The sequence below is a fragment of the Botryllus schlosseri genome, chromosome 2 (assembly GCF_051294905.1).
Source record: "Botryllus schlosseri isolate E-star chromosome 2, Bs_hap1, whole genome shotgun sequence".
Classification (NCBI taxonomy): domain Eukaryota; kingdom Metazoa; phylum Chordata; class Ascidiacea; order Stolidobranchia; family Styelidae; genus Botryllus; species Botryllus schlosseri.
Window position 1 is genome coordinate 31,380,461 of NC_137237.1, and position 27,402 is coordinate 31,407,862.

The window sequence follows — 27,402 nt, forward strand, 5'->3', positions numbered from 1 at the left end:
TAGTCTGTGTATAACATAGTTTGTTTCTGACATCTATTGTTCTTATGTATAAGACTCTTCTTCATTTTCAATACTCAAATCTTGCCCACACATAATATTTGTGATATTCATATCAGATACGATCATGGATTTGAATTTAGATTTGCAAATAGCTGTATTTAAGGATTTTGTCTGGATATTAATCATGATTATTCTGAAGCTGGATTTGGATGCGTACCTGAAGATGAATGGTAATAATTTAGTACAATTTCAAATTTTTATGCGGTTTCTGAACATTTTTCAATCATCACAGAATTTAGACTTGGAGTTGATACTAATTTTATTTCAGATTTGGATGGAATCTCACATCCAGTGCAGGATTTGGATTTTGAAAAATTAGATACACTCATCTCTGTGACAAATGTTTTACTGGCACAGGCATTCTAATCTTATGCGTGAGTTTTCTGTACCTATGGAATTCAAAATCGATAGGCCGAATTTGGGTGCATACATACTTTGTAAGTGCAGAATGTGTGCTGCTTCCATGACTCAACTTTCTCAGACGAGAAGAAACAGGTGATACGGTTGAAGAATCTGTGGACGCAGTCTCTGGTCGGTCCGAAGTTTTCTAGAATAGTCAATATATCAGATTGGAAAATGTAACTAAAATCAACTGAAAGTAACAGGGACTATCATTCGAAAACAATGATTAGAATATTTTATCAGGGCCTGGATTAACGATTTGGCTAAACTGGATTTAGATTCGGGTGTGCAATTTTACAAAGAAACAGAGTTGCTATCAAATTTGAATTAGAACAAAAAACAAAGTACAAACTTATTAATAAAATCTGTCTAATGACTCTATTCGATAAGATTCAGGTTGAAGAACATAAATTTAGCTTATATAGGTGAATTCTAATTAATCATCTAAGTAAAAACTCCTTATCTTGGCAACCTATTTCGTGGGATTAAAAGTTTCACCAGAGGACTAAGGATAATCTTGGTGTGAAGTCTTATCCAATGTTGAGTCACGATTAACAGTTTCAATCATATCAATAGCATTCTCGCGAGTAAGCTAACTTTATGATCTCCGCCCCAAATTTGGATACTTCAAGTTACTTGGAACATTTTGTATTTTGAGAAACATCTCGGAATAATCGATGTTTTCGCAACAGAAATTGTGCCTTGGTAAAAGGTACACAAATGCCCGAAACAGAAATACAGCACAGTGTCAGCACAGCTTCAGCAGAATATTGACCGCAAAGACCAATCAGATGGTATCGGGAGAGTTGGATTTTAGGTCTGGAGTAATTTATGCGGTGCTGCGAAGCAGTATTTCTTCGCGTTGTGCCTAGAGCTGCCACTGAACCGTTGATAATTCTTATATTTTGCTCAATTACCCATGTGTGCTTATGAAACGCAGGCTAATAATTGCTTCAGTATCACAGAAAAAGAAAATTTACCATTCTAAGAGGCATGAGCTGAATATGTAAATTCGCACTCCACCTCTAATATGTTGTTCAGATATTGGTTGTGATGGAAATGTGAATATTTTTCTTGAAAAATCAACTATTGCTTTGAATAGCACCATTTCCCTCAATATTTCAAACTGAGCTTACTGGCAGTAAGATAGTGACTATCATGGGTTATGACGAGAATCAAAATTGAGATCTACTTGGATGAAATCACTTCATCTGGAGACGGAAATTCTACACTCCGCTCTGTTGATCGTGTTTGCAGCAATATTGCATACAAAATATAACAGATGAAATCGACCGTGAAGTTCACTGGAAATATTGGAATCATACGTTTTCACTCGGAACGTCGACAACAAATTGCTTTCGTTTCGATTCCGAATCCGATGTTCTGTCCGTGCGGTGAGACTTTGTTGTGATGGAACTGTGCCTTGAACGTACTGGAAAACAAGTGAATGCGAATTAAGCCTATAGTCTACATGGGACATCGGTTACTTCTTTTAAACTGAAATAATGCAGACACCACATCAGACATGGTATGACAAGTACCATACATGGCAAAATACATAAAGTTTCAAAAATAATTTGGTAATTTATCCCATGAGGTTCGTTAGGGGTGGTTAATGTATTTTGTGTAGTGGTCAAGGTGAAGAAATCAACTTAGCTACTAACTCGAATACTAGTACAACCAGTTCTTTATAATGTGCACTGAAACTATTGAAGCATCAGTAAAATACCAATGTATTGAAGTTAGTATCTCCAAAAGTACGGTGATCAAGCAATGATAATTTTTAAACTACAAAATGCATCACAGAGAATATTGCTATAAAGGTAAAAAACCTGCTATTTCAAAAGCCAAGATGGACAAATTATGTACATTATAACTGAGTGCTTTAATGCGCAAACTCAAAGCATCATGAAGAAATTAGCTTTTGCAAATGGAGGGGTGCGGATAGATTCGAGAGAAATGGTTTGGATTCTACCAAGCACACGAGACGATATCATGATCAAAGAGCACTATATCATTTTCTGACCACAAGACACTTTCGATGTCAAATCTTTTGCAAGAGGAAGAGACATACTTGGAAATGAAATTAAAGTTATCTACAAAAGTATGGCTACCAACTTACCGACATGTTTCCCCTCGTCGATATCATGGAAGACTTCCACTTCTTCTGGATCGACAGTGGACGCATACACTTTTTGAACCAATTCCGGTTCGAATTGTAATTCCTTCTCGTCGATACCAAGCTCGGATGCTTTGCGTTTCACCTCGTAAATGAACGCCTCCTACGGATGAATGTATTTTATGTATATAAATTTTTTTATGTCAATATTTACCATAAAACTATACTCGACCAGTAACATCATAGCATTCGTAGGAGCTAAAGTTTCATTTTGTGCAAGCATACAGATCTTTTCAGACCTTTTCAATGTCAAGGGGCATCATAACCATATAAAATGAAATGTCACAGCATGATATCGGTCTTTTCGAAAGAATCTCTAGCGTCACACAAATCACATTGTGATTTCCTAAGACCCGCACCCCATAATATTGTTTCGTATTTAGCTGGTCCGAATGAAAATCAGCCAACAAGTCATCAGTCCCATACGTTGGAAACCACTGCACTAGCCAGCTAAAAACAGTTCATGGTAACCTAGGGTAAGCCGAGGTTATTGGAAAAACATCACCAGTGCGAAATGAACAATACAAACAATGCCAATTTTGAAATTTGTGAGAAGAGGCATTGCAATCAAATCTACGATTCCCTCAGGTAAATGGCTGACGAGCAAGCGCACATGGCGCAAGTTTCAAAAACTCAACTCTGATGATATTAATAACATGATGATTTCCCACCTGTGCAGAAGACACTGATGTTTTTCTCGATGATGCTGTCTTTGTTGACTTTACCGACGCATCCACACTTTTTACGGATGATTTTTTCGATTTGGTATGTGCGACACTTGCATCCTTCGAAGAACTTTTTATGCTGTCTTTATCCAACTAAAATATATGTTTTAATAATTGTAACAAAGCACAGAATAATTTTAGAGACCTTACTGGTATTTGGCATTGCGACGGCCACAGTTGTACAAGTCATGACCAGTATTTGGGTTTGTACTAATCAAAACCATTCGCCTAAACTGCTTTTCGGTCGACTGAATTTTGCGTGATTATCCTGCGATGGAACAGTAACAAAACCAAGATGAGTAGAAATCCATGCAGTATGGAGCAAATTCAGATAGTTTTACCCATATTTGTCACATTTTTGTGTTTTTATTTTCAGTGAGTCACAGAGCTTTTCTGCTATACAGCAGCGGTTTCCACTGCAAAGCTACCAACCACTTTCTTTTAGTAATCAGGTCACCAAATTCAAAGGTGGGCCACGGAAATTTTTAAATTACAGCTTGGACAGCGACTATTAAACCAGTGCACTAAAGCGATATTGTTGACTAATTTCACCAGGTCTGATAAACTCATAGAATGACATCTCACCTTTTCTTCTATTCCGGCCGCATTCCATTGAGAGCTTTCTGTCTCCACGTCATCGACCTACAAGAGAGCGTATATGTATTTCAGCATTTTTTTCCTGGTATTATCATTTCAAAGACTTGAGCCTTGCATAAGTATGGGTACAATTGAATTATAGTAATTAATGGCATTTGTCGTGACATAAAAGCATCGAATTGAATGTCGCAAATACAGTTAGGTCGTAATATACTATTTTTTGCAGCCAACCGCCTGGAAATACAAGCAGATTTTACCAATTCAGCGATGAGAACTGCGAAATTACAACCCTGCTTCAAACAAGCCAATTTTCAACATTACTTTCTGAAAACCTAATTTTACACTTTCAACCTAAAGTAATTATGGAATATCTTGTATTTAGCTAGTTTAGCTGCAGCATGCTCAAAATTCACAGCAGCATTAATGACTATTTTACTTAAACCCTGCCATAAATCGAATATTACCGATGTCACATCCGATGCAGAACCGTCCGTGCTTCCCTTGCTCGATATCTTGTTCCACATTTCGGCGGCACGCATTGCGTCTTCTCCCAACTGGGAATCGGGGCGCTGTATCTTCACCACCATTTCTGCGACCTGAAAAACCTTGGCATGTCGGCCAGCATTCGGACTGTTTGTCGGAATTTGCGTACCTTCTGCGCATGACCCGTTAGCTTCGCCGATCGGCTCGATATCGGTCGGCTTTCCTCTGCCTGAATAGGAAAGAAGACTGAGCAAAAGCGTTTGAAATGTTACAACATAGAAGGATTTTCTATATTGATGTTTGAATAGCAGCCATTCATACATGTCTTCGTTAATTCTGTTGTAAAAATATGTATTATAAGAGACTCTTTGGGGTACAGAACTTTAATATAAATTTTAATAATATATTCATTGCAGAATTATATTAAAAGCTTTTCGAGCTGACACTCTTCTAGGGCAATCGTCAGCAAATGGAGAATTTCAAAAACATGCATCTAGCTACATTGCATACAACCAATTATGACGTCATAGAAACAAACAACATGAAATACAGGCAAACCGCGAGCACAGCTACTGGCCAGTTTGTAGATTGACTAAAAATTCCTTCTGCTGACACAAGCGCGGTCGGTGGATTTTAATATAAGTCGATTCCAGTGCAGATAGATGGAAATAAGTGCGGACTCTACCTAATATAGAGAATCTTTCATCGCGATAGTTTTTAGCGCAAGTTGCATTCTCAGCCAAATGCTTGCCAATGGCAGAGTTCATAGCCATGGCCTGATTACGTTCTAGTAATCGCAGATCAGTTACGGCTGCGTCTTCGCGGGACTCCAATGTGCGCGATCTAATAACGCTCGGAACATGTTGTTTGATGTGTTCCTGCAAGCGCTGAGTTGTTTTTCCCACGTACCGACAATCACAGTGGCACTTGAAATCATAGACTATTTTGCTTTGTTGAGAAGCAGGAAGAACATCTTTGCGCGTTGCAGGACACAATTGTTTGGTGGTAAACACAACATTAGTTTTTACGTTATCGTAACAGCGATTTACAGCAGAAATCAATTGCTTTTCAAAACGGGAAGAGATGGGCCCTCAGCCACGGTAAATGTACATATACATTCTCCTCAGACCGTGTGTTCGTGTTTTGTGATTTGCTGGGATTGAAATTACTGAGTTTTCTGTCCACAGAACTCTTGACGATGTGTTCGGGGTACCCGTTATCGATTAGAATTTTGCGGATATATTCTAGCTCCGCGTTCAATTTTACATCCGAACATATCATCAAGGCTCAGTGCACCAACGTGCCAATCAAATTTAGTTCCGGGCAATTCGGGCTAAACGAATTCCAGCGTATATATTGTCCTGTAAACGTATATTAAATATACATTACACAAACAAAGTGCCAGTGTAGCTTTGTGGTTGGAGCCCTAGTTCAGCAATCTGTTGACACGGGTTCAAATTGCATGAAGGCTAGGACAGTACTCAAATCAAAACCAATCATCAATTGCAATGATTTGAGTCGAGCAGAGAGAGACCATTATGGAGTACTGGTAGCTTACTGAAATTATATGAATTTCTCCACTGTGAGTTTTTTGATCATCGACATTTATAGTTTTGATACCCAGGACTCCTGTGGGAGCTTTGAAACCCAATTTGGTCGGATCCCAGCATCTAAACCTTGCAGTATAATGCTACGCATGGGAATAACAATTTTGTAAAATGTTGATCGATTCACAGCATTGACGCTGTGAAATAGGTACCGTATTGTCAAAAAATACATAACTTTTGATGCAATGTTATTGGTGTAAATAAATATTGATAAAAAGTGCATATTCGAACTTTCCTAGTCATTCGTCATGTTATGACGTCCTAATGAATGATACTGGAATGTTCAACTAAAAGACTGATACCCGATTGAAAAAAATTGCATAAAATTCAACTACAATATTGAATCGCAGCTTTTTACACTCTCAAATGTCAGTATGGTACATTATTTTTCAAGACCAAGTCGCAGTTGTAAATCTCTGGCAGGATAAGATTCAACACTCCACGAGTTTTACTATACCGTACTGAAACAAAGTAGCTGGCTGAGCTCACTAGTGTATGGAGTTTAAAGTAGCAAAGTCAATAATAAAGAACTCATGACTGCACAGATACACAGCACACAGTCATAGGAGCCAACTTTTATATTTGTACGAGGTGGCGCAGTCTTGTGATGTCATAATCATTCCATATCAGTGACGTCATAGTCGAAATAGAACGCACTTTACTACATGCCGGTAAGCGTTAAACCACTCATGTGACGTTTTAATACTGGTTCTGCACTCATTAATATCAAGCCATACAGTCAAGTTATTAAATGGAATCTTAAAACGGTAGCCTGTGATCATTCAAAAGTGAAACTGCGTTACCAGTCGGTCCGATGGCGATCAATTTATTGAAATATAGAGGGTTCCCGTTCAAAGGCATCGAATAAAATCGGAATTTATGTTACTGAGAATTTTGTGCTGCATCAACGTCATTCACGCACAATGCGACGTATGAGTAACGAAATAGACTACCGTAATTTTCCAAGTATAGTACGCCCCCATGTATAATACGCACCCCTAAAATAGCATGTAAATTCTGGGGGAAAGTCTGTACCCATGTATAGTACGCACCTTTCATTTCAGTACATGAATAGTTCCGAGATGTCACTCTTGAACAATCATTACATAACGATCGCTAATCATTATACAATTGCGGGATTGTCTTTAAACGATAGTAGATAGCAGCCAAAGCCTGCGAGGCGGGTGGTGCGATACATCTTGAGCACGAGGAGACCTTTTACAGATGCGATTGCTAATCATTATACAATTAACGGTATTGTCTCTAAACGTTAGTAGATAGCAGCCAAAGCCTGCGAGGCCGGCGGCGAGTTAGTTTAGGCCAACGAACCGACATCTTGTGCATGATGCCTTTTACAGATGCGATTGCGCCTAGGCTAACGGTTATGTCATGCGCAACAGGTCTGTTGGAGATGCGACTGATTACGCAAGCGATTATATCTTGCGCACATGGCCTCTTGTATATGCATATGCGATTGTTCGGGCCTGTCGTTGACGCGATGAATTGGCGAGAATTGCCGCGCGCGAGTATCTATTAGAGTGACTATTACTATAGAAATTAAACATGGAACGGCAACGACCGATTTTGCAGCTTCGTTCCGCTTCGCCGAGGCTGGAGTGGAGAATTGTTTTGCGTAAGCGACTGTAGGATTTCTGGTAATCCAAAATCTATCTTCCCGAGCGCAGAAATTATTGAATCTGGTCTTGATCGAAAGCTACCGTTGCACCGATTCCGAAAATATAAATTGAAATAATGATCAGGCACTGATCCATCTAGAATCCGTCCTCCAAGTCTGAAATATCGGCATTGTTCGAACAATCGGAGAGTCACAAGGGGTCATTGCTATGGCCATTGTGTTGCGGTTACCCGATTGTTCTGAACAATGCCGATATTTCAGACTTGGAGGACAGATTCTAGTTGGAACAGTGCCTGATCAATATTTTAATTTATATTTTCGGAATCGGTGCTACAGTAGCTTTCGATCAAGACCAGATTCAGTAATTTCTGCGCTCGGGAAGATAGCTTTTGGATTGCCAGAAATCCTACAGTGGATTACGCAAAACAATTCTCCACTCCAGCCTCGGCGAAGCGGAACGAAGCTGCAAAATCGGTCGTTGCCGTTCCATGTTTAATTTCTATACTATTACTGACCTAACTTCGCTCGCGTACAAACGGCAATCGGCAAACCAACTCAGCAGGAGGTCGCGTGCTTGTGCACACGGCTCTCGTTAATTGGTAAAACAGGCTTCCTTTAATTGGCAGCGCGTCACACTCTATAATACGAATTACTACCCGCGATGGCTGAAAGTGACGCGCGATTGGAAACAAACATGAAGAAAGCTGTGATTTCAAGTTTTTTATCGAGGGAGATTTTTTTCAAGCGTGTTGTTCCCATGTTATAATACGCACCCCCTGATTTTAGGGCAAAAAATCGTGTAAATTTTGCGGATTATACATGGAAAATTACGGTACGCACTGGCAAGTTCGTAAGTAATTCCGACAACTCTGGAATATGATGTTTAAAGCAGACAAGAATGATGATTACAAACCCAAAAGCGCGCAACTAATCAGTAATTGTCTCTTACGGCCAACACAATGGGTTTCTGACTTCGCGTTGAGTAGCTCGCATCGCGGCAATCGTTTACATATTAAAACAGCGCTTTTGGCGGCATTGCTACATTTCGCGATTTACGTTCGCAAAGCATTTGAGTATATCGGTTGTATATGCCTCAAAATGATTAAGGGCAAAATATATAACGTCCTATTCCTATTTATTGTAAGGACAATGGGCTAGAAGTAATTCCAATTGCGGGCGCATGCCGCGATCTTATCAATAGAAATCCCCTGTCTACCAAATGCCCAACAGTTTGTAATTCGATACTATTGTTCTCGATACGAGTCCGACCAGCGATCAAGTTTATTGGAATATAGAAGGTTGCCCGTTCAAACGAATCGAATAAATTCAGAATTGTGCCGTCTCGTGATGCATCAATATTTGACAGCGACATTCAATGCCGTGCACAATGCGCCATGTTCATATCGAATGGAACACTGACAAATGACACGCTCTCGTATTCGACATTTCATGCTGGCGACGTTATATTTTGTGCTACGATTGTTGATATACTGTACGATGTTCTTTTGAATTCTCTACTAGTTGCTGACGATTACCCCTGACGAGTGTCAGCCGAAAATATTCGGGTTCACTTCAATATGAATATACTATTCAATTGTATATTGAAGTTCTGTACCTCCAGGAAGCTGTACAAATGACATTGCACGATAACTCGGGAATACGGGCGGAGATAATAAAGTTGGATTAGCAATAAAGTCGATTATCGCGTTCGTCAGGATTAAGGAAACCGGTTGATCGCAGCGCATAAGTTAGTGTTAATCTCATGATTCAACAAATCGTATCAAACTATAGATAACTAGAGAAACTGCGTACACTGCAACCATTCATACGCACAAATATTTCCGATGATGACCGTGCCGACTGTTTTCCAGGTGCCGTAATGGCTCCACTAAACAACCAACGAATTATGTACCCGCTATTGCGGAGCGATATCAATATTCTATAATCCGTTTCTTAGCTGTACCGCACTAATTGGACACGACTTTCATTTCGCGATGATGATCATTCTACTTGTTGCAGTGGCAGTAACGTTAACAGCAGGCTGCTGTTTCATTCAACAAATTGACAACTGACAGCCTATAACGCGTTTTCGCATTATGATGCAACAGATAACGCCACTTGATTGAAAACTCGGGACACCTCGACTGACCATCGCGCGTAACCTTTTCCAACTTAATGCGTCGCGATTAGCAGTATTTAATCACACGATTAGCATTCTTCGGGATCAGAAAACTTAATCATCTCCGCCTAAAATGCGTGCCGCATAGCAGTTTTTATTCACATGATCAGCATTCTCCCGGATCTGCTAACTTTATTATCTCCGACCTACAAGTGTGTCAAGCAGAGCTCAAAAATATAGACGGTTGCAAACGAGAAAGCGTGAATCTAATCAGTTTCTCGTCTCTTGCGTACTGCACGAACGGATTCTGATTGTGGCATCGTATTGGGTAGGTCGTCTCGCGACAATGGTTTTCTCATTATTTCGGTGTTCAAGCTGTATTGATACATTAAAGGGGCACTGCGCTCTAAAAATGAAGTGGTCTCAAATTGAAGGTAAAAACGAACAAAAATTTTTGGCCGCGGCCATTTCCTTCAGAACGCCACCGTAAGGGAGCTGCAATTTATTGAAATTTCTACAAGACCAGCCGGCGCGGCTGCTTAACCCGTTACATGGCACAATATCTTAACCGTCGCACTTGCTCGACGTGATTAGGTAGTCACGCAGAGAACGAATTTTAGATAGTTGTCAGCCGATGTTCTGAAGGAAGTGTGTCTTAGTTTCGTTCTCTGCGCATCTGAAAAAGGTGCTTTTTAACGCACAACCATTTATTGACTCAGCAATATATGGCCAAGCATATTCAGATATATCCGAACTATTAGAATGCGGATCGCACTACACTTTGATAAAGTACAGCTAAATTTGACCTGTTTTCTACTGGTCTGGTAGCCGCTGACGAAAAATAATCACCAAGTCCGCTTGCTATGGCCCTGAGTTGAATAGATGAATATGGTATGTTTTTCACGTTAGCTCATATGTTGGCTTAAAAAGGTAAACATTTTCACCAGCGAACTTGTGCTGAATTCGGCTTGACTTTTTCCTGCTTAGTAGCAATTTGGTCGAGAGGCTGTCACAAGCCCAACGAAATCGTCTCGTGAGCCTCTCTTTATCAGGGGGTGTCATATCTACGGAAAGCATTTGAACATATATTCAGCTCAAAATCCGCCAGAGAAACATACAATTGTAAAGAACTAGTTTCATACTCGACAGTTCTACCATAAAAATCTAAAAACCTTGTGAGCCTGTGTATCTTCTGATACAATCTGAAAGCCAGATTGCCCCTAAAAACTTAGAATTTCCCCCCAAGGAAGGAATTCCCCCCCCCCCCCCGCAGTTGGGAACCACTGCACTAATATGTAGCTATAGCACGTAACGAAAGTTAAATAACGAGGCTTGAACATATGCGTAAACGCAAGAGACGGGTTCGCTCGTGGTTGGTTCCCTGCATCATCGCAGTATGAATGTGGAAATCAGGTCTAATACTTACCACCAGTTTCGTCACCATGCTACTTGATCCGGCAATGCCATAAATCTCGGCCGCCGGTTGTGCAGGTGGACTAAAGTGACTTCTTCGGGTGTACTGTTGACGTAATTCACCGAATATGCGTCATTCATAATATAGTCAGTCACAAACATAGGACACTGCAGAACATTGATGACGCGTTCCAAGCGATACGCTATATTATGTTCAGTAGCCTACAGCATTCAGTTTTAATGTTATTTCTGATCCGATTCGGCCTATCATGCGTATATATTTTATTTAACAACTGCTGGATGTGGCTTGTAATGAAAGCTGAAAGGAGGTATGTGTGCGTCTATCAGAGAATTGATTTAATACTTACGAACCAGGAAATAGTGTTGGATTGCTGGCCTCAGAATGAGACGCACTGTTGAGGCGACGTTGATTTGAGGACACCTGCTTTCGTTGCAACCACAGCACTGACTATAATCTCCACTCTATGACTATACGCAGACGTACGCCAAAATAACTCCTAATCAGCTTCATAAGATCATATACTATATTCTTTGCATGTATAGTCTAGGGTTGCCATATTTCAGCAACCCAAATTCCGGGCACTCTTTAGCGCCCACTAGCGGATTTCAAAATGAGTTATGACATCACACTAGCAAAGCTTTGCTCATAGACCAGAGGTAGTCACGGTCCGGTTCAGGAGTATGTGGCTCTGTGTGTTGTGTAACCGGGGCCGAAAGCATATGTTTTCAGCCCCCTCCCGCCCAAACAAACAATGATTTTGAGCCCACACTATGGGGTAATCATTCTGGGCGGGGGGGTGCTTGCTATATGAATCTGGTTTCTATATGCATCTGGTCGTTAAATTATTTGAATAAATTCTGTCAATAATATTGGTCGTTCCATATATTACTATATAGATAAGTTTACTACTCTCCGCCCTCACGATCAGAGTTAGCGGTAGTGCTGGTGGAGGATGATGAGTTCGAAAATACAGGGAGCGTAATTGCACATCGTCAAGTCATGTTCATGTTCTACCTATAAGATTGTTTATCAGCCTTATGCCGGTGCGCACCACGGAGCTTCATAAACACCCCACATCCAGTGGTGTCCAACCTTTTGTGGTCGCGACTCCATCTACAATTGGAAAATGTTCCGTGGCCCAGATCAAAATGTTACGAGCTGATTCCTAAAAGAAGTCAGCACCTTTGCCCTGACTTACTCACGGGCTCTTTTGGAAGCTGATTACGTTCAACATATTCGCAAACCCTAGAATAAAGGCAAAATACCCCCCCCCCCCTTCGTTTGGAACCACTATCTTTGAATAAAGCATTTGAACGGCCTTAACGATCTCTAGGACTACCGTTCTCCTATAGTTGTGATTACAATTAGGCTTATTCCAGTAAATGAAGGTCGTTTTGATTTATATTTTATGGCAGTTTTTGTGAGAGTGGTAGTCTCCATATTAAAATCAATAAATGTGATAGTAAATCGCGCGCAGCGCGAAGAAAAATATCATACATCAGCATAAATATTCCCAAAAAATATTGTTTTTATGCTGATTTACGAAAAAAATTATGAGCCTACGTCAAAATTCCGGACATTTGGCATATTTTAGAAATTCCTCCCGGACGCTAGTTTGAACAGTGAAATTCCGGACATGTCCGGGAAATTCCGGACGTATAGTCTAGTCACGCTTGCGCGTATTGCAGTCTAGGTAATGGCAAGTTATGAGTAACAATTGTATCACAATGTGCAATGCGCATGTATTACTACGTCGTGTTACAAGCAGACATGGGGTAATCGCGATTAGTAATCGTAATCCATTACGACGATTACAGCATTTTGAAGTAATCGTAATCGCAATCGATTACATTCGAAAAAAATTCGAAGTAATCGTAATCGTAATCGACTACTTCCCATATCTAATCGATTTTTTTGTGAAAGAACGATTACTTTTTGTTTGTACAAGGACTATATGACATAAACTGAATATTCGTGAACAAGAATGAGATAATATACCACGTTAGCGATAGCACAAACGTCTGTTTCCAAACGCCACTGACTCATTATTACGTCAGAAGTAATAGCTCCGCTCGTCATTGCGTAAGAAGTATCCACCAGAGATGCCACTCCTGGGTTTTTCCACCCAGGTCTGGGTTTTTCGAGCATCACCTGGGTTTCTGGGTTTTTGTCCTTGAAATCTGGGTTTTTTCAACATCATGTTCGCCAGGTTAATTTTACGTTCGAAAATTAATTATATTAGATTAGCAAAATCATAATGTCGAAAATGCACGAGCTTCAGTTGTCGATTGACTGCTTGATTGCTGTATTGTCGAGGAATTTTGTTATATTGTAACGGCAGAGTCTTGAGAAACGGTTTCACTACTAAAATGACAGGCCGTGATGTGATAGAGCTTTATTGTATACCAACTTTCAGCTCGCAGAAAGTCATGTTCATAGGGCAACTCATTGGAATTAGGAACCGTTTTCCTACAAGTTATGTCGATTCAAGACTTGACTGCTAGTATCAATAAATAAAATAAGATCTTGGTTGCTTTCATAGCTTATTTAATGTCCACTTGCAAAGTAATAATTTTATTTACCACACGAGCTTTCGGAGCAACGCGCACCAATTATTTCCGTAGCAATGCGTCAAAAGGAAAACGTATATTTTATATATTTGCATTGTTGACCGAGCAAAATGTATAGTATGAACTGTTGCAGTTTCAATATAAAGAGCTAACACTTGGTTCTATGTCAATGTGACTGTAATTAATGACAGTCAGTTTCCATTTTTCAGCTTCCGCATAGGAATTTGAGGGAAATATAGGATCTGGGTTTTTCTGGGTTTATTTAGCGTCCACATCTTGGTTTTTCCGAAATATCCCAGTGGCATCTCTGGTATCCACACATAGTAAACAGACATGCGATGGACATTGTAGTGCGATTGTAAGAACACCTCCCGTGGTGTGTATCAGGTTATCAATACACTACAGAAGCCCCTACCTCGCAGCAGGATATTGATCACCACTCTGCATATAGTTTCAAAGAGTAACTTATCTATTGATGTTTGGTTGTGCTTAGTTAAACGCAGTTTACCGTTGCTGCTTGGCGAGCAAGAGGCCTACGTACGTACGCACGTGCAGCGTGCACCTGACGAAGATTCGGAATTTTGTACTCGTCGAATAAAACATTGCAGTTTCCACAACGAAGCATTACAAATAAACAGCTGCTGATATATATCATAACCGAGCCGTGATTAGCCGTTTCTCGTAACAGCAACTCGCAGTATCTGTATTAAGTTGAAGGCAGAATTTTTATGTTCACTATATCTTATTCTCATATAACTACTTGAAACGGGCGTCAATCGTTATTTCACAGTTCGTTACTTAGCATTTGGACCTGCTGCCATAACCATCCGCTTATATAGCCTGACATGTTACGGTGGGTTGTAGCTAGAATAAGCAATTCAGCCAATTCAGCCAAAACAGCAATTCGTCCCCCTGTCCAACCGTTGGTCAATTTTCAAATCTGAATTTCGTCAATAATATTGGTAATTGCATTATATTACTATTATTCATTTAGAACCTCGCTCGGCCCCGAGTGTCATGGCATCTGGTATGTTGTTATAATTACTTTATTGTATGTTGTTAATTCGCGACCTCCAGTCTGTTGTATAATCAAAAGATATTGTACTCGCCCAAACGTAGCAGACTAAAAGAATATCTTTTGTGAGACGCACACACAAATTGTCATGGCTTTATTCCTTTGTGGATGCGCCGGGTAACATTTGCATTGTGGGCCCAGATTGGAAGGACAGGAGTTACTAGTCACGCCCAACCAGCGCGGCTATTGACAATGGACGAATACCCTAAGTTTCGGCCAAGGTATTTCTTTGGTATCGCATCTCGTGGAGTTGCGTGTTGTCCGAAACTACTTATGTCTTTTGGTGTGTTGTGGGATCGTGGCGCGGTAATGACCGGCTCCGAAATGCATGTTCCCTTAAAATAGCCTATGCATGTTTTTTCTTGAGGGGAAGAGGTATGCATTTTAAACCCAGCTATCTAATGGAGCAGGCGTCACCAACCGTTTTGAAACAAATAGCTACTTCTTGTGTAGTGTGTACTGATTATTGCGACGACCGACGGGTTACCACTTACTCCCACCGTTTATCCTTGTTTAGTTGGATTTCTTCACTTAGAGTAAGACAATCAGAGCACTGGGTCGGGTTTCCGCCCCTTACCAAGAACAAAAAACGCTCACTCGCCGGGACTCACACCAGCTCTTCCGGGCTCAGTTGCGTTGCTGCAGTGCGCGCCGAAGCGCCAATCCCCGCGTTGAGACTAGGGAATATTAACTATAGATTCCCTTTGAGTCGCCGCGTGGGCGAAGACAAGCAATGCGCCGAGCGACTGCGTTCGTATGTTCCTTGGGGTCTGCCGACCTATGTTCAACTGCTGCTCATATGAGCTGCTGCTCCCCAGGATATACTACATCAAAACTAAGTAATTCTACCGCATGCAGCGACGTGATGATTATCGGGATATGGTACTTTTCTGACAAATGCAGAGATTTGAAGATGATTGACACATCTGTACGGAATCCTATTCTTGCTTTACACGGATTTCCATGTTTATTCGTTATTATCCTTCAAAAAAGTGCATAATCCAAATAGGGGGACACTTCGACGAGGGGGGCCCCGGGCGACCGCCCACTTCGCCCACCCCAAAAGCCACCACTGCTACAGCAACCGCGGACGACTCATTTGGTCGGCGTTGGTGACCTCTGTACTAGAGACATTTGAATCGCAAAGCTCGAAGAACATTTTCAAGAATTAATTAAATTCTCGAAAATACTCTATAATTTATGTTGGTTTACGAAATACTTTTTAGTCCCCTTCGAGCACGCTCCCCACCCTATTAAGGAATTTGCGGTGCGGCAGGTAAAGACCTGGAAATAATGCAAATTGTTGGATGCGATAAATCATCCACTATAAAGTTGGGCAATTGGTATATTATGACGTAATAAGCAAATGACGCATGATGTATGAAGAGAGTTGATATCTCATTACGCCTTTTCATCGCAATCCTTGTATTGTCTTCCAATATATCATTTAAGATTATTGTCCTATGAAGCAAAACAAATGTAATCGTGAGTAATCGTGATTACTTTTCCAATGTAATCGTAATCGTAATCGACTACTTCCTGATTTTGCTGTAATCGTAATCGTAATCGCGTGATTCCGGAGTAATCGTAATCGCAATCGATTACATTCATAAAGTAATCACCTTATGTCTGGTTACAAGCGACTTGATTTTTGACAAAGCATAGAATTATGAAGAGACATGAAATCATACTGGTAGAGCTCCTATTCCACTGTTCGTTCGTCTACAAATGAATTCTTTTGATGTGTAGCTGAACGCTGGTCATAAAGGCTACATACAGTGGTTAGTACAGTAAATTACTCGAGTGGCTAATATCAGTCAGCTCATTCGCGTTTCTAAATAACGTAGCACCGAAGAAATCGGAAATGACACCAGAAGGCTTGTATCCTCCAGCTTACCGCTTTCCAGATTATCAGCTGTAGGCTGGCAGATGAGAAATCTGACACTAGTATGGCAGTTTGAAGTGACGTGTTTGAGTGATATTCAGAAAAGACGGTAAAAACGTCAAATGTGTCGGCATATATATTCCGAGACTTAAATAGATCACGTGGAAACAGACTAAAGAGAATAGGTTCCATCTTCAGCTATAAAGATTGGCCCAACGGTGTCCAGCCCACACATGTAAAGTCAAGTTGTTACAGTAAATATGCGTTGCATAGGCATTCGCTAACTTGGGCATTGACAAATACATACGTATCGCTTCTAGAGAGATATCTTACCTTGCACGTTCCGTCACCCTGTGACTATTATTGGTGGGATATAGAGTATTTCTGGAACTTCGATATATATACGCGCTGGCACAGCGGCCACGAATAAATAAACAAGTCAGCAAAATAAGTTATCTTTGGTGACGGATATCGTTATTCACGTGATGCCATGACTATGTGAAAGTTGCAGTTGCAACTGGCACAGCACAATGCAGGTTTGCATTTGTTTTATAAGTGCAATGTATTGATCCAAGTCGTCGCCTATGAACGAGGATGCTATTTTCATGTGCTTCAAATAATTTATACTTGAAGAGATAGCAATTGATATTCGTCTACAGACTGTTTAATATCATGGGACTTGATAGGACTGGCAGTTTGTAAACCTAATTGTAGTACTGGTGAGGTTAATATGACGAAGACTGAAATAGACCGGGCCAGCCGTCATGCTTGCCGTAGATTTTATCCTAGCCTGAGACCGCTGGTTTCAAGTCTAAGAAGTCGAAACTCTATTATTCACTCGAAGCAAACAGTACAGGCTACCTCGCCACAATGACTGGACCCAATATTGAAAACTTGGTGTATGTATAGCGATATACACTGTGATCAGTTCTATATCCTTGATCGAATGAATTGCCAGAATGTAAAATTTTAGGGCCACATTATTTGAAAAATGACGTGGAGCCATCAAGACGAAGTCTGACTTGCAGGGGGTATTCTTGCCTACGGCTACAGTGATTAGGTACTGTGTTTTTAATTCATTACACTGTTCCCAGGCAAGGTGGGTGTCTGATTTTGAAGACTACTCCAAGTCGTTTCGACACCTTCCTATATTTCAATTGTATCACAGTCTTGTGGTGTATTGAAATGATGAAATTTTTTAGCAATGTATTGAATTGAATTCCTATGTAGATATAGGCCTAGATATCCAAATCCAGATTTTCACTGACTTTGACCAGTTAGTTGGTGAAACATGTCCCCCAACCAATTCGACTGACGTCAGTCAACATATTCTCTCCCCCAACAATTTCCAAAATTTCTCGCCCAATTGTGAAGTAAATCGTTTGCCATTTGCAAAATTTCTTGCCTATTTGTAAAATTTTTCGCCGATTTGCATTGACGTAAATCCTTGCCTATTTGCAAAATGGGGTTCTCTGATGAAAATATGGTTTTTCGGATTTGGCCAAATAGGTGGGGGGCCGTATCAGCGGTTCTGACGATAGTATTTGATGGAAATCTGGATTTGGATTTTGCCGAATTGGTGGGGGAGGGGCTGGGTTGTAATGACTCAAATCATGACTCGACTCGAGTCACGATTTTCCGATGATTCGACTTGACTCGAGTCATTTTCTCAAAATGAGGAAATGACTCGACTCGAGTCATTCTGTGTATTGATTCGACAAATTGCGCATGACTCGAACCAAGTCATATGACTCGAGACTCAAACAGCGAAGACCGACATTTCATTGTAATTTCGAAGAATAGTAATGTAACCACACTGTTGGGATTTCGTCTATTGCTACTGGTACCTGAAAATGCGACCAGAAACTGCTAAAAGCGAGGAAAAGTAGTGTATTATAAATGCGAACCATTCGATATCACCAAACAGAGTTATAAAAAGTGGCTATAACAAGAATTTTACTGGAAACTGAGAAGTCAACACCATGACTTGGACTCTGACTCGAGTCATAATACCATGACTCGGACTCGACCCGCTGATCGTTGACTTGGACTCAGACTTGACTCGGTGGTGAATTGAAAATGACTCGACCTGACTCGAGTCAAAACTATTAAAGTGAGATGGACTTGCGACTCGAAACCTTGTGACTTGGTTACAACCCTGGGGAGGGGACATATGGACTGACGTCAGTCGAATTGGTGAGGGGACATGTTGCACAAGATAAATGACGTCAGTTTTTTTGGATGAATATCTGGATTTGGATTTCACTGCATTTGTGGGGGAGGACCCAGCTAGGTCTTGCCCAACTGCGGGGGCTGATGACCCCACGCTGTCGTGAGTTTTGACCGTTCTTGGCAAGATTCCCGCCCATTTGCACAATGAATCCTTGGCCCATTTGCAAAATTTCTTGCCCATTATTTGCAAAATAAGAACATCAACCTTTTCGAGAAATTAAGAAAACAAGTTTTTTCGAACATCCCTATAGTGCACTACACACATGTGGCCATTTGGCCTCAAAGGTCGGACACCCCTGCTTAGCATGTTCATTGTTCGTGCTGATTACTAGCGGGCAAATTGCCTAACTATCTGTACATATTCTGACCTACAGTATAGCCCGCCTTTATTTATTGCGTATACATAGACGACCGCAAGTGCAATTCTCTTTTTCTCAATGGCGTTTTCTTTTGCACAAGCACCCAAGAGACTCGGGTAAGCATTGTATTTATTCAATATCGAATATTTGCCAATCATATATGTTGCATGGCCTCATTTTGATATTTTTCAACTTGGTTTTATTCGACAGCACAGCAGTGTCTAATAGTGATTTCAAAATGTATGGTCACTACGTTGTCCAACTGTCCATAGTGCCTCTTTGTTGACTGCTACACCCGGTCGGCGGTCACCCATCGTGTGCTGACTAAAAAACATCATCTGATCCACCCCGCAAATGATAAATTGATTCCGGCTCAACTTAGCCTTATAGGCAGGCAGGCATATGTATTTGAGGCCATCGCCTATACTTGCGTATTTAGATATATATATAATATATATATGTTTGGACAAGAAACTAGCCTGTACTTGTGATTTGATCTTCACAGATGTCACCAAACCAACCACCAGTTAGATATACGCAAATTCGCATTCACATTTCAAGGTTTTTTAAATATAAGCCTGACACAATACTCGGTGAATCTATTTTGTCAATGTCGCTGATGCTGGCAACCATAGGCGCCGAGTTACGGGGTGGCGGCCACCCTATACAATAAGATTAAACGCCGCCGTCTGCGATTTCAAATCATCAGCGCTGTCAATTAGCGAGTACGTGAGAGCGCGTAAATGCCAACTATTTACCATTAACCGATACCCGCGCGATTGATTGAATACGCAGCTTCGTCGGCGACGCCGAGCTAGTGCTTAAAGGGGCACTGCGCTCTAAAAATGATGTGGTCTCAAATTGAAGGTAAAAACGAACTAAAATTTTTGGCCGCAGCCATTTCTTTCAGAACGCCACCGTAATGGAACTGCAATTTATTGAAATTTCTACAAGACCAGCTGCCGCGGCTGCTTAACCCGTTACATGGCACGATATCTTCATCGTCGCACTTGCTCGACGCGATAAGGCAGTCACGCAGAGAACGAAACTTAGACACATTTCCTTTATAACATCGGCTGACAACTATCTAAAATTCGTTCTCTGCGTGACTGCCTATTCGCGTCGAGCAAGTGCGACGGTGAAGATATCATGCCATGTAACGGGTTAAGCAGCCGCGGCAGCTGGTCTTGTAGAAATTTCAATAAATTGCAGCTTCATTACGGTGGCGTTCTGAAGGAAATGGCTGCAGCCAAAAATTTTCGTTCGTTTTTACCTTCAATTTGAGACCACATCATTTTTAGAGCGCAGTGCCCCTTTAAAGCGCCCCAGTAAATTGTAATCCGTGATTAGTAGGGCAATTTTTTTTTGACATGTCAAAAAAAGTCAAAATTAGGTCAAAATTGTAGCGTTAGATCAAAATTTGTCAAAATTGTTTACAAAGTCAAACATTTTTTGACCTCTGCATTTCGTTTGAATCGTAGATTTTGCGATGTCGGTGAACTTATCATTTGATATTTTACAGCTTGTAGCCTACTTTATAGGCCTACCGTTGTAAACGGACCATCGTCTGCTCATTGTGAATCATAAATGGTCAAATGAAACAAATAGTGACATGGTTTTATGGTCAACGTACCGCAATATCCTAGTTGAAGCAAGACTGCTGGACATTGCGTGGTTCTTATATCAAGAAGCGCAAGCTGAAAAATTGTGATATAGACAACATTGTCAGAATGAAGCAACACGGTTTGTCACCAGCAGTGTGCACACAACTTGAGTGTTGTCAGCCAACAAATGCTGCTGTTGAACGTTCTTTCTCCGTTCTTGGCAAGCTACGTAGTAAGGACAGACACTTTCTACCCGAGAATGTAGGAAAGGATCTTTCGTAGTACTACAACAAATATTAATTATTTCCACCAGAATACGTAATGTAACTACTGGAATTCTTCATAGAGCCAGATTTCGTTAAAATACTATTTTTTCATGTAAAAATCTGTCAGTTTTTGAGCCGAAAACGTTTTTTCAGGCCAATCTACTTTGTAAGGACAGACAGTTCCAACCAGAAATGAAGATAAGTAGTACAATTTTAACATTATATGCGAAAACACCTAATTTGCATACGTGAGGTCAAAATTTGGTCAAATTTCAGTTTTTTTAGGTCAAAAAAGGTCAAAATTTAGATTTTTTAGGTCAAAATCTTCCGTTTTTTAGGTCAAAAAAAAAATTGCCCTAGTGATTAGTAATCAGACAATCGAAGCAACCTCGCTTACGACGTCGATTCCGACATTCTTGCGCTGAGAAACACCATCTTCTCTATCGGCCAGACGAGCGAATTCACGTTCCCCTTCTCTGAATTAAATTGCATTTGCGCCCATATTCGTTTACAAAATAATTCTTGAGTTAGTTCCGTGATAGTTTCTTTAATTGAGGCTTGGAGCGCGAAATAGGACAGTGTGTTTGTGTAATTGTGTATGCCTGCGAATTAAAAGTCATTCCTGCGCAAAGTGCGCATATTAATTACTCTAACAAGGCTTTGCCAACTTTTATCATGAAATGCAACAATGCAGCTCAAACGTCGTTATGATGAGCAAACAATTATTGCGATGTCAGACCCCATTGTGCTCTACGCAAGTTGAGGAATTACAGTACTGATTAGATGCGCGCTTTCTCATTTGCTATCTATCATCTGTAGGCTACTAATTCTTGTTTGCTTTATACACTCGTTTTCCCTTGGTGTCACTTTTCAGTGTTTGATTTGTTATTAATACTGCGCATTGTGCAGCGCACGGCGTTGAATTACGTTGTCAAATATTGATGCAACACTAGATTCTCGGTGGCCCAAATTCTGAATTTAATCGATTAGTTTGAGCGGGAACCTTCTATGTTCCAATAAACTTCATTGCTGGACGTACTCTATCGGGCGCAACCATATCGCCTATCGAATTTCAAACCTTTGGGTTATGTATTTATATTGATATGGTCGCGGCATGCGCCCATATTGCTCTTGCTGCAATAACACGAGGATAATTAAAAGCGCACCGTTTCACGATCAAATCCGACTGGCTGATCGGGGCCTACGTAGACCATATAGGCCCGGGCTGATATTATCCAGCGCGTTGTCGGCATTAAATCCCCAGGTGCGTAGCCAGGGAGTTTCTCATTTATAACTGGAAATCCTGTCCTTTTGAAATGCCAACTCACTAATTCGTATTATCGATGCTGCGTACTGCAAATTAGCGAGAATTATTTGTATGCGAAATGGGTCATCGATATCTCATGTGCACTATCGTCGGTGGTTTGATTTAGCGCGTTCGCATGCAGGCCTGCTACCATCCGCAGAAACTCTTCGCCCAACAGTAACAATCTCTGAGTGTAATATTGTTTGTGTTTATGTAACTTTTTGATTAAATCTTATGCCCGAGTCTGAACAAATTGTGCTCTTTGCCATTGTCGATATGGGTATTTAGGTATGACTAGCGCACCCTGTTATTGTAATTATTGCAGGTTTGCGGCCTGTCTGCAGTTTCGTTATCAGCGCAACCTTGCCGGTCGATTGTACAGTCCGATAAAATTGATCACTACTATGTATTTCGCGCAGCGTACTGATGCTGATTTTACCAAACTAACGATCCTTATTAGATGCACAAATTCGACCTCATCATCAGAAACGCAGATTTCATCGCGCGCTCTGAGAAACACCATCTTCTATCGCGATTTGACGACCAAATATACGTTCACCTTCTACAAATTAAAGTGCAATATTTGCATCGATGAGGGCGGGAAGCCCCGTTTGAAATATTTTGTGAGCCATTTTTGTGATAAATATTTTCGTAGCGCAACGTTGAACAGTGATTTATTGTGTGTGCGAGTGTGCCTTTGCCTTATTCCAGTAACCATAATAATAATCCAATTATGCTTTGCGAACGTAAATCGGGAAATGCAGCAATGCAGTCAAAATCTAGGTTTTAATCAGCAACCAATTGTCGCGATGAGAGCTCTCAATACTAAGTAAAACCCATTGTGTTGGCGGTAAGGGATAATTACTGATTGGCCGCGCGCGTTTGTAATCATAATTCTTGTCTGTCTTTCGTGTTCCAGAATTGTCGCGCTATAGAAATTAAACATGGAACGGCAACGACCGATTTTGCAGCTTCGTTCCGCTTCGCCGAGGCTGGAGTGGAGAGTGGTTTTGCGTATGCGACTGTAGGATTTCTGGCAATCCAAAATCTATCTTCCCGAGCACAGAAATTATTGAATATGGTCTTGATCGAAAGCCACTGTTGCACCGATTCCGAAAATATAAATTAAAATAATGATCAGGCACTGATCCACCTAGAATCCGTCCTCCAAGTCGAAATATCGGCATTGTTCGAACAATCGGAGTCGCAACGGGTCATTGTTATGGTCATTGTGTTGCGGTTACCCGATTGTTCTGAACAATGCCGATACTTCAGACTTGGAGGACAGATTCTAGGTGGATCAGTGCCTGATCATTATTTAAATTTATATTTTCGGAATCGGTGCAACAGTAGCTTTCGATCAAGACCAGATTCAATAATTTCTGCGCTCGGGAAGACAGCTTTTGGATTGCCAGAAATCCTACAGTCGCTTACGCAAAACAATTCTCCTCTCCAGCCTCTGCGAAGCGGAACGAAGCTGCAAAATCGGTCGTTGCCGTTCCATGTTTAATTTCTACAGTCGCGCCGTGTTACTGCTCAGTTCAGCGACGAATGCCGAGCCCGCGCGGCAATCAATGACTTAATTCCGCAATCATCTCAGCGGGAGATCGCGTCGCATTAGATTGTGCGATATGCGTGCACAGACGAATCTCGCTAATTGGTTGCAGCCCCGCGTAACACTGATAATACGACTTGTTGAATTGCAACTGAATATTAGCGTCAGAATGGCCATTTCAAAGGGTTTCGACACCCCTCCTGGCTCCGCGCCTGCCGCCACCCCATGCAAAAATAAAAGTCGGCGCCTATGCTGGCAACGATCTTGGCTCTCCGAGGAAATATTTCATTATTCTACTTGAGTGGCATGAATGCTTTAGGTGGGTCCAGTGATAATGTTACTTTGTTGGTTCATTTTGTCATTTCCTGACCTCCGGTAAAAATCGTTACTACCGGTACTCAAAAGAAATTAGAATTGCTCACACGTAACAGACCAAATGAAAATAGTCGCATTTGTGCTGCGGGGCAAAGGTTGCAAGGACAGGATTATACAGAGCATATTGAGACATTAATTTTAAAGAAATACCTTCTGTCATATGAACAATTGAACATTCATCTGTGTGTGCAATTGCAGCGTTCTAGATTATCCAGCACTTGATTTATACCAACTTTCATTATTGTATTGGACAGATTCTCCTGGGAATATGTGAATGTGAACCGTGTTCAGAAAATAGTTGAAGATCATAATGATGAACTGTGTGCTTCAATTCTGAAACTGAAAGCTGAACAAAACCTTTGTGATGTCACAATCAAGTGCAGGGATTTTGAAGTGAAGGCACATAAAATGATACTGGTGGCAAGCACAGAGTATTTCAAAGCAATGTTCCGAAATGACACTAAAGAATCTCAGAGTCAAATTGTTGACTTTTCTGCCATGGATCCCGATGTGGTGAGACAGATTGTTGATTTCATCTATACTGGATCTGTGTGGATTACGATGGATATAGCTCGAGGGCTTTTGGATGCTGCGGAAATGATACAATTACCTAAATTGTCTCAGCTTTGCGTGGAGTTTCTGGCCGAAAATGTTGATATGAAAAGCTGTGCTGAGGTCATGTCTCTAATCCGTCTGTATAAAAAGCAGAAATTGAATTTGGTCCTCCAGAATTTTCTTGAAAAACATTTTGAAGAATTTCGCAAAACCGCTGATTTTTTATCTCTAGACTATATTGGTCTTGTGGATTGCCTAGGATTTCTAAAGAAAGGCTGCGGTGCATTAGAAGAGCAAAAATGGTTTGGGATTCTGTCGTGGACTAAGGAACGACTTGAAAGAAAACAACATTTCAATACCCTCTTTAAGATGGTGGATCTTCACTGCCTATCCAATGAAGTTTTGAGTAAAAGTGTCTGTTGTCAAAATTTTGTCAGCGATTCGGTAGAGTGTTTGCGACTTGTCCAATATGTTTTACTTAATAAACCGAATCCTGTGAAAAAATTGGATCAAATCAATGATGAGTGGAAAATGAGTGGAATTTTATCAGTCAACCCTCAGACCCGCATTGTCTACAAATACCACCTCGCAATGGAGAGTTGGACGAGGTTAACCAAATTGCCTATGACAGTGAACTCGCTGGATACTTGTTCCATTACAACGCATGAAGGTATTCTGTATGTTGGAAATGGCCAAAATTTGTGGATCTTTGAAAGGAATGAATGGCGCAAACTTTATTGCGGGAATTATGCACCAGCTTATAATGTCTGCTTTTATTTTCAAGGATTGGTAGTCATGGTATCTACTGCTGCTACTGTGATATTCAACATATATAGCGGTAAAGTGTCGTATGTACTTGGTGTGTGTAATTATTCGGGTTTTTTTATCGCAAAATCTACGACGGATCTTTATGTCATGGGTGGAATTAACGGGCAAAAATATTCACATCGTGTGCAAATGCTTCGGCTATCACCTACAGTCGGTCGGTTCTCTTCTTTTCCATCGCTAACAAAAGCCCGCGCTCGGGGACAAGGTATGTGGTATGAAAACACTCTCTATGCATTGGGTGGGGGGCTAGAAAATCCTGAGTTTTTCAACAACATCACTGAGCAATGGCAATTGATTGCGAATCTCAAAATAAACTGTTACATGATGAAAACCCACATTGAAAATAACAAACTGTACATTTTCAGCATGAATTCGAATTTATCTATGAGGACCATTGACCTTATTGACCTGCATTTGTCAGAGGCAGATAAAAAGCCAAATTCAAGAAATGTTGGAGATATGGTCATTTCCTGTGTGTATTAATGCATTTTATGTTTGTTGCTTGTTTTTTACGTGTTGATGTCATTATGGGGTGCGTTTGTAATTTAATTTGTTTCGAGCTATTTGCAAATCTTAATACATGCATCATTCAATAAATGATTGTAGCCACTCGAGCGAGATAGTGTAATGGTTATGCGTCCGGCTTCTCGAGCGGTAGGACGTGGGTTCGATCCCCGGCCGGGTCATACCAAAGACTCGAAAATTGGTATCCGCAGCTATCCTGCTAGGCGCTCAGCAATCACGGATAGCATGGAGGAGAAAAAAAAACGGGGGCGCAGACTAGATGACCTCATGGAGCCGTATCGCAACTCCGACGTCAAAGCATCTCGATGGTGCAGGCGAAAAAGAATATCATCTCTCTCTCTCTCTCTCTCACTCGAGTATTCATCCAACATTCTAAGGGGCTAAGCTACTCCGGAAAATGAAAAAAAATCAATTTTTTTTTGTTGTTGATATTTATTGTACTAGATGACAGTACAAGTCTTATAATGATAGAATTCACCGAAGTGTCACAAATTGAAATTTTCATGAGCCTATGTAGTCACACCCCCCCCTCCCCCAATAATTATGAACTCAGCTACAACCACCGACAATATTTGAGTTCTTGGTCCCTACGCTCGTCGCTGCCGATCTGCATAATATTGAGGATATCTATGGTGTAATAAATGATGTGTTACAATAGATCAAAACAAGCAGTATGCCGGAAATGGCGGTCAAGCACTTTGCAGCTGGGGATTGGTATAGTGACTGTTTTTTGTCGATCTAATGTGACAAAGAGGACTAGTAGAGGTCGGATTAGAGTATCATATCTATGACAGTGTCATTCCATGGGTCCTGGCATTTGAAAACCCATGCAACTAAGCACTAGGGGTCTTCAAAAATGACTTCTCTCAAATCGTACTGGCTACTTGATAAAATTGTTAGGTTACCTAATTTAAGCCTACACACCAAATTTGGTTCAATTCGAACCAGTAGCCGCATTGCTACAGGAGAAGAAAGTTTCTATTTATTATATAAATATAGGCCTATATAACAAAATATTTGAAAA

At 40.8% G+C, this 27,402-nt stretch overlaps 3 protein-coding genes and 1 long non-coding RNA gene across 6 annotated transcripts in view; 1 reads left to right on the forward strand and 3 right to left on the reverse strand.

Annotated features, from left to right (window-relative positions):
* The window catches only part of LOC145458325 (uncharacterized), a 39,407-nt gene extending 34,451 nt beyond the window's left edge, over positions 1 to 4,956 (reverse strand). Inside the window, exon 1 of the mRNA XM_080336662.1 lies at positions 4,948 to 4,956. The gene's annotated coding sequence lies outside the window, so the exon portion shown is untranslated. The remainder of the gene's footprint in view (positions 1 to 4,947) is intronic.
* The window catches only part of LOC145457889 (uncharacterized), a 444,934-nt gene that overhangs the window by 13,541 nt on the left and 403,991 nt on the right, over positions 1 to 27,402 (reverse strand). For all 3 annotated transcript variants that reach the window (XM_080336199.1, XM_080336192.1, XM_080336185.1), the window contains 7 exons: positions 4,616 to 4,675; positions 4,428 to 4,559; positions 3,952 to 4,008; positions 3,313 to 3,459; positions 2,585 to 2,744; positions 1,788 to 1,894; positions 495 to 607 (listed from right to left, as the gene is read on the reverse strand). In XM_080336199.1, the coding sequence (XP_080192325.1) occupies positions 495 to 607; positions 1,788 to 1,894; positions 2,585 to 2,744; positions 3,313 to 3,459; positions 3,952 to 4,008; positions 4,428 to 4,559; positions 4,616 to 4,675 (776 nt within the window). The remainder of the gene's footprint in view (positions 1 to 494; positions 608 to 1,787; positions 1,895 to 2,584; positions 2,745 to 3,312; positions 3,460 to 3,951; positions 4,009 to 4,427; positions 4,560 to 4,615; positions 4,676 to 27,402) is intronic.
* Positions 16,011 to 26,467, forward strand: LOC145458131 (kelch-like ECH-associated protein 1A). Its single transcript, XM_080336478.1, has 2 exons — positions 16,011 to 19,480; positions 24,725 to 26,467. Exons 1-2 carry the CDS (start codon positions 19,443 to 19,445, stop codon positions 26,334 to 26,336), a joined length of 1,650 nt encoding a protein of 549 aa, XP_080192604.1. The 5' UTR covers positions 16,011 to 19,442; the 3' UTR covers positions 26,337 to 26,467.
* LOC145458397 (uncharacterized) lies at positions 21,786 to 24,729 on the reverse strand. The gene is made up of 2 exons (XR_013921131.1): positions 22,130 to 24,729; positions 21,786 to 21,856 (listed from the first exon to the last, which is right to left on the reverse strand). It is a non-coding gene; the product is annotated as an uncharacterized LOC145458397 (long non-coding RNA).

What these genes read in the sequence shown, in the direction of transcription:
- LOC145458131 (XM_080336478.1), top strand. Translation starts at nt 19,443, where the DNA reads ATGGCGTTTTCTTTTGCACAAGCACCCAAGAGACTCGG. An exon ending in CAAGCACCCAAGAGACTCGG is followed by an intron (nt 19,481 to 24,724) that starts GTAAGCATTGTA and finishes TGTATTGGACAG; the next exon opens with ATTCTCCTGGGAATATGTGA.